General features: G+C 33.4%; 1 protein-coding gene and 1 non-coding gene across 2 annotated transcripts in view; one reads left to right on the plus strand and one right to left on the minus strand.

Moving 5' to 3' along the window:
* The window catches only part of LOC120068006 (mediator of RNA polymerase II transcription subunit), a 54,841-nt gene extending 45,511 nt beyond the window's left edge, over window positions 1–9,330 (plus strand). The window contains exons 16-21 of the mRNA XM_039019666.2: window positions 1,499–1,647; window positions 5,460–5,700; window positions 5,801–6,578; window positions 6,665–6,846; window positions 8,688–8,791; window positions 8,879–9,330. Of these exons, the coding sequence (XP_038875594.1) occupies window positions 1,499–1,647; window positions 5,460–5,700; window positions 5,801–6,578; window positions 6,665–6,846; window positions 8,688–8,791; window positions 8,879–9,080 (1,656 nt within the window). The 3' untranslated portion in view covers window positions 9,081–9,330. The remainder of the gene's footprint in view (window positions 1–1,498; window positions 1,648–5,459; window positions 5,701–5,800; window positions 6,579–6,664; window positions 6,847–8,687; window positions 8,792–8,878) is intronic.
* A 4,197-nt stretch (window positions 9,331–13,527) lies between these two features.
* TRNAF-AAA (transfer RNA phenylalanine (anticodon AAA)) lies at window positions 13,528–13,609 on the minus strand. The gene has a single exon. It is a non-coding gene; the product is annotated as a tRNA-Ser (tRNA).
* Window positions 13,610–13,808: the final 199 nt, after the last annotated feature.

A 13,808-nucleotide genomic window follows, 5' to 3' on the forward strand; every position in this document is an offset into this window, starting at 1 on the left:
GGTTTTTTTATTTTTTTATTTTTAGGGTTTCAAAAGTTTTGTTGCTCTGATACCATGCTAAAAAAAACATTATTTTTTCTCTTATTAATCTTAGGAGGAAAGGGTCTCTTAAATAGAAGAAATACCCAATTACAAATAAGGAAAGAATAAAATACAGCAAATATAATACAATAAGTACAATATAAAATTTCACAATAAAGGAAATAATCAACACAAGCTCAAGATATAATAAACATTATTGCAATCTAACTTCCAGTACTTCATGAAGGTAGTTGTTGCTAAACTATTTGGCTTTTAAACAAGAAACAAAACTTTTTATTGATGTAATGAAAAGAGGCTAATTTTCAAAGGATATAAATTCCACGAGGGAGTGAACAAAAACAATGAAAGCAAAAGGACAAAACTAAAATAAAGATATAAAGCACTATAAAGGAAATATAAAGGCATTCCAATTGAAACAAATATCCTGTTGTGAAAACCTCAAAAAACGACTTTGATAGGGAACACCAAATAAAGCCATTGATCCAAGGAAGTTGCTTGTCTTGAAAATTCTTTGATTTCTTTCTAGCTACAACTGAAATAGTATAGCTTTCACTGCATCATCTAAAGCATATTTGCCTCAAGACTCAGAATAGGACCAATGAGTAATCGAGATACATTGCTTCTGAAAATGTTGGAAATGTCCCAATGAAGGTTGAAAACCTCAAATGATTTTGACCAAAACAGACTGGTTGAGAGAATTCAAAAAAGACGTGTTTGTGAGAATCTACGGACGAAAGACATATATACCAAACTGATGGCATGATGCACTTATAAGGAAGTTTCTTTTGAAAAACTTCTCATGCCAATGATGATCTACAAAAGAATATATATTATCTTGGGACTTTTAGACTTCCATATTGCTGAAAAACCCCATCTCCTAAGGCGATGAAGGCACCAAATATCGAGTTAATGATTGAAGTTTTTTGAAAAATGAAGTTCTGATTTTACAGAAAAACACCTGCATTTGTTAAGGTTAATTTCAACCAGTCATTCTTTCGAAAAAAATAAAGAATCTTTTATTGTGTCGAACAATCTTATTCCCATTTTAACAGGAAGGAAAAGAAAAAAAGAAAGAGATTGACGACTTCTCCCTAAAATTAACTACAGATGTGCTATATGGGTATGGCTTCTCCCTAAAATTAACCTGCAATGATAGTTAGCATTCATTGCCCAAGTAGGGACTGGAACAAAATTGGGGACTTCACTCTACATCATTTTTTGTATATTTGTTGTAACTTGACGACTTCACTGTATAGCTCAAATTTTCTTATTGCTTGTCTTTCCTTGTACATTTTGTTCAAAATGACATTCACAAAATTGATCACTGTATATCACTATTTGAAGAAACAATTACTTCAAGGTTTTATCATTAGACATCAGATTCGTACCTTCATGCACGGCCAACAGAACTGCAATTTGATTAGCTGATAGTCTTCTCGCATGTTATGCATTGCAGATTAGTCTACTTGATAGGCAAGAGCTTCAACAACGAGTCAAACTATATTGTATCAGCCGGGGTTCTCCTGAGCACTGGCTTCACTCTGTAGTGTTCAAAAGAAATGATTTACAAAAGGCTCTTGGGAATCATCTTTCATGGAAGGACAGGTGACTAAGCTCGCTGGGACTTTCATAATTGACCTTTTTTCAAAATTTCTTTTTCTATAGAAATTTTAATGAAGAGAATTTATATATCTATGAAATCTTAATCAAGATATGATCCTGAGCATCCAGTGTAATAAAGTCATAATTAAACTAGTAAGATGGTAGTCTTTTTGCACTAAATTAGTTAAGACAGCCTTTCTTTCGATGTCTGGTAGTAGGGGGTGTTGAGAGAGATTCTAGGGTGTTACGGTTTCTTGTCCGCTTTCAAAGTTTCCTAGTGGGCTTCGATTTCAAAGGCCTTTTGTAATTATTATGTAGGCATGATTTTCTGTAGTTGGAGTCCTTTCTTGTAAAGGGACTCTCCCCTTCTTTTTGTGGGTTTGGTTTTTGGGATGCCGTATATTCTTTCGTTTTTCCTCAACGAAAGTGGTTGTTTTTCATTTAAAAAAATCAAAATTCTCTGATTGATGATTTAAGTCTTTTGGAGCAACCCTTGTCTAATGGTAAATTCATGTGATCATATCGTGTGACGGTTCTTTTCTATCTTAGATTCTTTCTGCCCAACAAAGGATAACACCTCGTTAATTGTGAAGAAGTGTTTCAACCTATAAATGAAGGCTAAGAAGCACAAACATCGACATGCGATACATCAATTTCCAATAAAATAGGACATGACACGTTGGAGACACGTTATTATTATTACTATTATTATTATTTACAAAAATAAATATATCTGTGTATACTTTCACATATTGTGAAATTTACCTTTAAACGTCAAAATAACAACCATACAATTCATGAAAAAGGCAATAGATAAGATGACCAACGTGATAACAATATTCAGGTCCCAATAAGTTAGTAATTAGTTTAACACAACAAAACTAGAAAGTAGAATCAAACAAGCCTTCTACATATTTCCTCATGCTGTGAGTAAGAATCGTTTAGCTGCTGATCGTGGGTTTGGTAGTTAGTGTACTGTGCAATTATGTGAAGATGTGGTCATAACCCTAGAATTTTTAAAAATATTAGCTGAACCGTGAACCTTAATGGGCTTAAATGGGGGCTTGAATGGGCCGCCAATTGTAGGTCAAGGTAGTGTGTTGTGCATTTTTTTTTTAATAATTTAGCAGATCACATGACCTTCGTCTGTCTTAATGTGTTGGAAAATAAATAATAATAATAAAATAATGGACACGCCAACTGGCATATCGTGTTGGAGTGTGTCAATGTTCGACATGTGTCCGACACCGACACTTGGCCATTTTAGAAGTGTGGGTGCTTTATAGGATAGCGGTCTCGACTTGACCTTTTTTCCTCCTAAAAAAAGCCATTCTTCTCTCCTGCTCGATGGAAAACCCCTAGATCTAACATCCTTCAATGTTGTTGTTGCTGTCCGATGCCGAGGTCGTTATTGTTAATTGTCTTTTAGTTGTCAGCCGTAGTCATGGTCGTCATTGCTTTCAAGTGTCATTATTATCCTTCATGGGTTCTTGTTTCGTTTTGTTCGTGCATTTTTGTTAGAGTTCTAGCTTTCAAAACTAGTTTCTTGTCGGCCTTCATTCTCTGTCGTCATCGCTCTTCTTTTTTTTGAAAGGTTACATTTTTTTTTGAAAGGTAATGGGTAGGAACGATGCCGAATGTTGCAACCTAGCAAGAGACAAAGGAATTTGATTGTTGGCAAAAGAAAATAGAACTGCTCCAACGGAACCATGGCTGGAGGTTGAAAATGATCTTCCAATTATGAATGTTGACACTCAAAATTCTTTAGTTGAGAAAGATGTCAATGAATTAGAGGTTAGAATGTTTAACACAAATATGCACCACTAGAACCATTAAAAAAAAAAAAAAAAAAGACCGTGTCCCGTTGTATTTTCAGGATCCAATGCCTCCCTACTTAATGATGATATCATTGAAGAGCTTGTACAACTTTGTTGATTCATGCAGTCAACCCAAAGAAAGTTCTTCCTAAAGATTTTTCACATAACTTGAGTGGGAAATTTTGTAATTTTGGCTCAATGCTATTCTTGGCTTTTGTAAGGTTTTGATATCTTCTAAAACAAACTCACTCACCACACAACAATTACTTTCTCCCCATATTGAGGTCTCAGATTGTAAATCTGATGTTAGTGTAAGTAGTGTGGAGATTGACTTTCAGCATCGTGGTCGCCTTTGTGATGAAGATATAGCCGAAGATTTTGTTTTAGATTACTTAAAAACTCTTTTCCAGATACCATCAAGTCTGATTGCACTTTTATGATTTTGGATAGAATTTTATCATCAAGCGGTTTTATTTTGATATACCGAAAAAGTTTGCCTTTAATAAAGGCCTGTGGTTTGTAGTTTAAAGAGATTCCCTCTTTTGTTTCTAAGGGGAATAGAGAGAAAGGTTTAGGTCCCGTTTGGTCACTATTTGGTTTGGTTTTTAGTTTTTGAGAATCAAGGCTATGAACACTCATTCCACCTCTAAATTTCTTGCTTTGTTATCTGTTTTTTACCAATGTTTTCAAAAAAACCTCGTCAAATTTTAAAAATGGAAAAAAAAAATTAAAAACTTGTTTTTGTTTTTAGAATTTGGCTACGAATATAACTCTTGTACTTAAGAAAGATGCAAATAATTGTAAGAAAATGAGAGGAAATAAGCTTAATTTTCAAAATCCAAACAACCAAACAGGCCCTTAATTATTATTATTATTTTTTTGTTGGTTTTTATATTTCAATGTAGAAAATGTCTTGGCATACGATACAAGAAGATTGGGCTGATTCATGAGTCCAAGTTTTGTTGATTGAGTTCTATTTTGTTTAGGTTGATTTTGGTGATAGGTTGGTTTTGGTGATTTTCTCTGGCTTCTTCTGTCAGCATTACCTGTTTGACATTTGTGGCATTCTTGATTGATGCTTAAGGAGATTTAGATGTTCCTAGCTTGGTTTTGTTCCGCCTCTTACTTTGAGCTTGATTAAAGTTATCCTTTTGGTTTAGCTTTTGATATGAAGTTCATGGAGGATTCTTCTCAATATGGCTTGCATGGTGAGTGTTATGATTTTTTTTAGCTTCTGCAAAGGCTTGCGTCAGTGGGGTTTGTTTTCAATTCTTCATTTGTTGATGGTTTATGTTGGTCACACAGCTTTTCAAGCCAAGGATTTTGATTCCTAACCTTGAATTGGATGTGTATGTGTATCTAGAGGATGTGAATGCATTATTTTACGGACAACTTCTCCCCCGTTCTCTGGAAGATAATCACAAGATTTCAAACAATATTGGTATCTCTCAAGTAGATGAGAGATACCAATATTGGTACCTACATTGGGACTTTATTCCAATCTTAGAGAACCCTCTCCCTCCTCCATCCTCAATACCTGCCAATTCTCAGCTTTTATAAATTATAGATGCATGTTATTTGCAGTTTCATGAAATTCTCAATTCCAGAGAAAAATTGTGCATGAATAGGGTTGTCATTCTTGGAAGACTTGTGATCTTATTATGTGATCTTGGCATTTGGAGTTCTTGGATTAGCGCTGATGCTGTAGTTGGTCCACTTGGCTTGTGTTACAAGAAAGTTGTCTTTATGTTATTTGCAGCAGTTCTCATCTTTAGTTAAGAAGAATTCAGTTGGTCAAGTTGGGTTGGTCAGTGTATCTAATTTCATTTTTTGAGTTGCTTTATTCGTTAGTTTTGTTATTGTTAGAGAAGGTTGCTTATGAGAAATTTGATAATTTGATTTTGCGTACATTGTTTTATATCTATCAGAAAATTCTCCACCTATTCTTCCACAAGCACTATTAGGATTTTAATCAGAAAAGTTATCTTGATGTCACAGGTACCCGGTATTTTTTGATGATATTGCAGCTCGATTACTTCCAGTCATTCCATTGATTGTTTATAGGCTCATTGAAAATGATATTGTAGATCAAGCTGATAGAATGCTGGCCTTGTATTCTCCATTTTTGGCCTACCACCCTCTTAGATTTACATTTGTTCGTGATATACTCGCATACTTCTATAGTCATCTACCTAACAAGCTCATTGTTCGGATTTTGAATGTACTTGATATCAGCAAGGTAACTTTCTTTTGGTTTCTTTTTCACTTTTGATGTGCTTTTGCACGTGTATTTGTTTATATGTTATTTCTGTTACTTACGGACACCAAATTTGTTTCAGATTCCATTTTCTGAGTCATTCCCACAACACATTAGTTCTGTTGGTTCTGTCGGTTCTGTCATGTGCCCACCAATGGATTACTTTGCTACCCTCTTGTTGGGGCTAGTCAATAATGTTATACCTTCCTTACAGACATCAAAATCTGGAACGGCAAGTGATACTTCGAATAATTCAATGCGTCCATCGCATAACAAAGCCCCTGGGACAACCCCACCGGGGGCAACCAGTGCTCCCGAGAGCCAAAAAGCATTTTATCAAATTCAGGACCCTGGCACATATACTCAACTCGTTCTTGAAACAGCAGTCATAGAATTACTCTCTCTCCCTGTCTCAGCTGGTCAGATTGTGTCATCGCTGGTTCAAATTGTTGTCAACATACAACCTACTCTAATTCAATCGAGCAACAATTTGCATGGAACTCCGAGCAGTATGGGTCAGGGATCAGCATTACCGACATCTCCATCTGGAGGAAGCACAGACTCCTTGAATGGAAGATCAAATACCTCAGTATCTGGAATAAATACTCCAAACTTTGTTTCACGAAGTGGGTATACGTGCCAACAACTTTCTAGCCTAATGATCCAAGCATGTGGCCTACTACTAGCGCAGCTTCCTCAAGAATTTCATGGACAACTGTATCTAGAGGCATCACGCATTATAAAAGAAACTTGGTGGTTGTCTGATGCAACGAGATCCTTAGGAGAACTAAATTCTGCTGTTGGTTATTCATTGATGGATCCAACATGGGCAGCACAAGACAATACCTCAATGGCTATTGGTATGCTATATGTTATTTACTAATTTACCTTATTCCCTTTGACAACATAAACCTTCAGTTCTGCTCACAAGTTATGCATTTTTTAGGTAACACGGTTGCACTTCTTCACTCTTTATTCAGTAACCTCCCACAGGAATGGCTAGAAGGGGCCCATGTGATTATCAAACATCTCAGACCCGTCACGTCAGTAGCAATGCTGAGAATAGTTTTCCGTATTATGGGTCCACTGCTCCCCAAACTTGCCAATGCTCATAGCTTATTTTGTAAGGTAGGTTAATAATCATTGGTTTTCAGAAAAAGGAAATTATCGTTTTAGTTCATCATAAAGTTATTTCTGAGTTATTTTACTAAACTTTCTTTGTGCACATGCTGAAAAGAACATATTCTATATGATGCAAGTTTTCAAACTGCAAGTCATTATTAGATGAAAGTTGTGAGACTCGATTCTCAAATACAAACTATTTATAGGCTGTTGTAAACTGTTAAGTACTGTAACTTGTTATAGTATGTATGTAACTATAGGAGCTTATTAGTCTTTTATCCTTCATTGTAATTTTACTATTCTTACTTTAGGGATTCTATGTATACCTATATATGTTGAACTCTAATATTTAGAATGAGTAAGGAGTTCTCTCATATTCTAGTATAACATTATCATAATTAACCAAAAACCAAACGGAACCAATCTAAACCAACTAATATAGGTTATTAATTAACTAACAAGGACCTGTCCAATTGGTTTGGAAAAAACGTTGTCTATTACTATTCTAACTAACAACCTATCCAAATGGATAAAGGAAAATACAAATAACTAGCTTTTAAATGCCCAGTAGTACCAGAATAGGATAAGACTAATAAGCCTCTATATTAGATGTCTCCCACTCCAAAAATAACTCTACCTCAAGTATTCAAATATATCACCACAATCAAGGAGCACTAATCAGAAGGGATGCTGGGAGATCCATTTGATATGCATTATCTCCGATCTTGTCAAGGATCTTAAAAGGGCTCATCTTCTTGTTGGTGAGTTGGTCATGAGTGCCCAATGCTTAGAAGCTCTTTGAGCAATGGCGTGTATCAACCAAGGTTTGCTTTCATTGCCCTTCTCCAAGTGATCCTTTGACTTCTTGATGAAGTTGGAAACGGTCAGCCATTCCTTGTCTTCAAGCTTGAATCAACATTAGAAGACAAAGTTATTAGAAAAGGAGACTTTCCTGTGGATTGGGTTTCAATATGGTTGTACGTGAATTCTCCAGTTGTGCAAGGGATAAGTCCCAGTGTTTAGAACATATCCACTTATACACCGAATGATGTTGCCTAAAGTTCGATTTGTCACCTCTATCCACCCATCAGTTTGAGGATGGCTAGTTCTACTAACGCATAGGCTTGTTCTGAATCTCTTCCACAGGCTTTTCCAAAGAGTAGCTCATGAATTTGACATCTCGGTTGAATGCACTTGGCCTTATTTCTTTGTAAATGAAAGTTATGATACTTAAGTCTCCAATACAAGCTATTTATGGTCTGTCAAGTATTGTAACTAACCCATAACCAACCCAAACTAGCTTGACTAACCAACTGAATAGGTTAGTAACTAACTAACAACCTCTCCAATCGATTGGGATAAAAGAAAGTACAAAAAACTAGCTTCTAAACAGCTAGTAGTACTAGAATAGGAAAATACTAACATAAGCCCTTGCATGAATATATAAATTAATTTTTTTGTCGAGCTTACGAGATTTCAGTGGTAAAAGTTTGATGTGAGATTGGAAGCACCCTCGTTAATTTTTGAAAAAATATATAAAAATATCTATATGCACACAGTTCAATGTATACATAGATGTATATAGATATATAGATGCACAAATATATCATATGTAATCTTCATTTTTTTAGTATTACAGGTTATCCAGTTGAATTGTCCATATGAGATTGGATAAAACTTGTCACAGTTATTATTTTTTTATGAACCTTTTTATCTTCCACGTTGGTAGTTGGGGTAGAAGTTATTTGAGGTATAACACATCATTTACCATAACACAAAATTCTTGGTTTATATATTGAGTAGAAGTTGAGTTCTTATATAGCTAATTATGGTCAATTTTTCTCCAGACTCTCTCCTCACTTTTGAGTGTAATGGTGGATGTATTTGGGAAGAACTCACAAACATCAATACTAGTAGAAGCTGCAGAAATAGCAGACCTCATTGACTTTCTGTAAGTGACAACGAAAATAATTTACTCAAATGTTTTAATCTATATGCTCGAAGATACTCATATACATATGGTCATTTTGCTTTTCAGCCATCATGTTGTTCATTATGAAGGGCAGGGAGGGCCTGTGGTAGCTAACAGCAAGCCTCGACAAGAAGTTTTGGCCATTATAGGAAGAGCTTTGGAAAATCTGCGTCCAGACGTGCAACACCTCCTTTCCCACTTGAAGCCTGACACTAGTTCTTCTATCTATGCAGCAACACATCCGAAGTTGGTTCAAAATCCAGCTTGACCATAGGGCTAAAGAAAAGTTAAAAATAAAATAAAAAGCTTGTTATTATACCCTTCTGTTTAGCATCTGATAACTTGGTGGAAGTAGCCCCTTCTGTTAAGCTTGTTATTAATTGTAAATTAAGAGGTTGTTTTACAAGCCGAACGTAGGTAAAAATAGATTGAGATGTAAATTATTCTGGAATTAGTGGAAATAGCACACATTTATGAAAGTTTTCGTGGCATTAGAGCCTAGTGACAAGGTTTGTATACTGAGTTGTCTCACATTTTCCTTTTCTTCTTTATACACTTCAATGCATCTTCTTCAATTGATAGCAATCGAAAACAACCAGAGAGTCCTTTTCCTCACCCTTTGGTCAAGACACTTAGTCTTTTGACATTTCTTCCGAGTTTTGTTTAATTACTACCTTTGATGAAGGTGTCAAATTTCAATGATCTTGTAAGCCCTTCACTTTTTTGTTTCATTGATGAACTAATCATCTTTTTTTTTTTTTTCAAGTTTTACTTGCTGCAGAAGAAACTAGCGGAAGGCCTCAAGTCTATCCAAAATTGAACCGATGGATTTTGCAAGACCAGGTATTTCTGATCTTGATTTACTAAACTCTATTAGAAGGCATTCTTAGTTATGTAATTGGAGTGACATTTCGTAACCGATTTGGGGAACACTGATAATGAAGAATATTGTTAGCCTCAAATTCAAGGGAATCACCAAAACAATTTTGGAGATTGTGGAGTGTTAAAAGTATTTAGGTAGAACTTAAATATATCTTAAAATTAGTTGTAGTGGTAAAGAGATCCATGGTTAAACTCTTAATATGTCATTTTCTTCTAGATTATTATTGATGGTTTGTCATACCATGTCGTATATCTTCTAACAATATTGATTACTAGTTGGATCTCATTGAGATGACTGATTTAGTTCATTTACGAAGCAATAAAATTGATCGTTCTGTTAGACAAAATATACCAAGGATCATTTTGCCTTAGTTTGGTGTTGGGAAATGCACAACTAAGCTAAACTTATGTTGTTAATGGCATACCCTTCATAACTGAGAATGCATGGTGTGGTAATTTTAGACGCAAGCAATTGACCAAATTTCATTTGATTTTAAATTGAGTCACTTTTCATTTGGGTTTCTAAAGAATGGGTCATCCTTACAAAAATTTCATTGATCGTAATACACCAAACTAATAATTTTACTAATAATTTTACTAACTTTAATACATATATCAATTTAATTTGTGAGATTATCCTAAGTTTTGGTTAGTTTTATTTACTCGTTTTTGTTAGATTGATCGTAATGGAAATTACGTGATGTATTAATAGAAATGACAACATGTCTATGAAGGTAAAATTTAATTTGATAAAAAAAAATTGAAATATAAATACAAATAATCAAATACAGATAAAGAAATAGACAATCGTTTATTAAATAATTTTAAACAGTAAATAAAGCAAATCTACTTGAATTTTTCTTTAAAAAAGTGAGTGAATTTTGATATGACACAAGAAAAAAGGAATGGTTTAGAAAAAATATAATTAAATAAAATTATTAATTGTGTCTTCATTTTCGTCAATCTTAGTTATTTTAATTTAATAAAATTCTCATGTTCGAATGTCCACTGCGTTTCAAACTTTATCGTTGTTTGCAATATAAGTGTCTTTTCATTTTTCAAAACTTTGATATTCGCTTTTTCTTCCTTCTCCCCTTTTGTTCACAGCCCTTTGGTTTTTTTTTTTTTTTTCTTTCCCTTTTATTATTCTTTACTTTCAATTTTACTCAAAACGTAGGAGGAATTTCGATCCAGAATTTCATTTCAAATATGGCTTCAATTCAAAGTTTTTGTTACATGGAAAATTAGCTACAAAATTAGCAAGTTGCTAATCAGTTCAACTTAACCATGGCAACGCAAAGACGAGAAGCCTCAAATTCATCATCTTTTCTAAAACACCAAATTTGAATATGTTCACCACTTTTCAATCCTGTTCCTTCCACAAACGCATTTCACTGTGTCATCAAACAGTAGACATACCCACTTCCAATCTTCCACATCTTCAAACAAATTCTTCTTTCTTCTAAAACATCATCCATCATCAATAAAGCATTCATCCCTTTCTTCTTTTTGTTTTCTCGTTGCAGCAATATCTTCTCCTCCTCTGTTGTAAAATCGAACAACAGTTCCTCTGCTGGGAGGGAAAAAGGCCCTTGATTCTTGTTTAAATCCGTATCTTGGAGTTGTTTCTGAATCACCAGATTAATTCCGTAGCCACCCATTTCAACAATCCGATCTCTCATCGCCACCGGCATCTCAGTAATCCACGGATACCTGCTCTGTTTTGCCTTCTTCTTCCTCTGTTTCTTAGTCATAGTCGCCGGCGTCAGCGTCGGAGGCTTCTTTCTTTTGTGGGTGTTAATTTTTGTCGGTTCAACATCAGAAACAGAGTTGTCATCTCTATTAGAACAGTCGCACCCTCCAACACAGGGAAAGGGAGTTAAGGTGTAATTGCAACTACTCAATTCATGGTTGATTTCTGCAATTTATCCTATATTTTTCTTCTTTCCAAATATCTCTTTTGGGATCCTTCTCTGTAATTTTATTCATTACTGTTGTTATTTTATTTTTGATAACTACCTTTCTATTTAAAAACGAATATTTTATAAATTAAAAGATCCTAAATTTGAGGAATGCGAAAAATCATTTGCTTGCAATGAAAGGTAGACCAAGATATGTTTATGAATTTGGAAGATTTAATTCTAAAAGATAAAATTTAAGTTTTTGGAAATAAAGGAAGGTAAAGAAAATGAAAAGATAAAATTAATTCAAATTGGATATCGCAAAATTAAAGATTAAAAATTTAGAAGATATAGAAAGATATTTGGATACACTTTCTATCACGTGGGCAAAGGGTTTGTTTGAAATGTTATTAGTAATATGTTGGAAAATAGTTAGAAATAAGACTATCAAGTTTTTACTTTACAAAACTAGTACGTTTTTTATAAACCTTTTTCTTCGTCTATTTCGAACAAGATCGTCCAAATATATAGAATCCCGGTGTTAATTTTGCCCAAGATATATTATGGTTTTCTCTCAAATCATAACTTTTTTGGGGTAAAATTTGGAAAGATTTGAAAAATTAGGTAAGATTTGATATAAAATTTGAAAGATTATATAATATTTAAAAAATTGATAGAATCTTGTTGTTAACCGCGCAAAGGATTTCACCCAGAAAGTCTAAAACAATTGATAATTAGAAAAAGTTAAATTTGTATGTGAATGTCGATGGTAGGATTATTTCTAACCATTGATTCAATAATTAATAAATAATGGTTACAGGAATGCTACATCCTGAATGCATAATGTAATAACCTAGAATTTAAATTTGTTAATTTTTCTTTTGCCTTTTAGGGTTGGATATTTACAACAAATATGTTATTTTAATTTGTTAAATTTTGGAAAAGATCCACAACAACTTAGAACTTAACTTGTGTTAATTTGATGTAGCGAGTTGAGATATTTGAATCAAATCCATGGCCAAACAGGAAAAATCCATCCTTAAAACATATCGAAAGCTTCTAATTACAACCCTAAATGGGTTATTTATAGCCTAACAATAAAATAACATAATTAACTAATCAACCCAAATTAATAACTAAAAAATATTAAACTTAAATATACTAATTATTTTATAATTCTCCTCATCATTCATTCTGACTTAAAAAAACGGAACTTGTCCTTGAGTTCGAAGTGATAAAGGGATGCTTTTTCTTTCGGGTTTTTGTGTGGGAGACTTTGATACATGCAGTGGGAAAAGGTAATCAGATTAAATTCATGGCCAGACAAAGAAATTCGGGAAGAGAGATCTCCCTCAAAGAACCAAATATTCTATATTTAAGTGGATAATCAAAAGTTTCTAATTAAAATCCTAAATTGACTATTTATAGTCTAACAACCAAATAACAAAACAATAAAATAACATATTTAACTAATTAATCTAAATTAACAATTAAACAATATTAAACCTAAATATACTGGTTATCCTATAATTCTCCTTATCAATATTTTAATAATTTTTAATTTCATTAAATTACAGGATAAATATTATAATTTTACCTTAAACTTTAAAAATATACTGTAGATTCTCACTTTTTGGTAGACTTTCGGTTAAAAAAACATTGAAAAATTATTCTCAAAGCATCTTATGAATTATAGAACATATATTTGGTATAAAATTGACATCATCCCAACAACGGCGGTGGAGCCAAATTTTTATTGAAAATTACATTTTTTTTACAGTGTTATTAATAGTCAAATTTGTCCACTAATTAAATTTGTAGCACCCAAAAAGTTAAAATCAGTTGAAAGCATAAAAAAAAAACCCCCAAATTTATAAATGAGACACTATATAATTTCTTAAAAAAGAAATGATAAATAAAATAAAACAAAAGCGTGAGCGGCAGGATTCGAACCTGCGCGGGCAGAGCCCACATGATTTCTAGTTATGCCCGATAACCACTCCGGCACGCCCACTTGATGGGTCTTCACTTAACTTTCTTAATACATTATAATTATACATTTAAATAATACTTTTTAAAAAATTTTTTAATTATTATATAAGGAATATTATATTGATGTAACAAACTAAATTTACCAAGATTAATAGCAGTGTTAACTTTGATGACTTACACCCATTCTTCTTGACTCTCTTTTTCTTCTTTCTTCTTTACCT

Source organism: Benincasa hispida, chromosome 12, assembly GCF_027475165.1.
Source record: "Benincasa hispida cultivar pf3 chromosome 12, pf3_genome.v1.1, whole genome shotgun sequence".
In the NCBI taxonomy this organism is placed as follows: domain Eukaryota; kingdom Viridiplantae; phylum Streptophyta; class Magnoliopsida; order Cucurbitales; family Cucurbitaceae; genus Benincasa; species Benincasa hispida.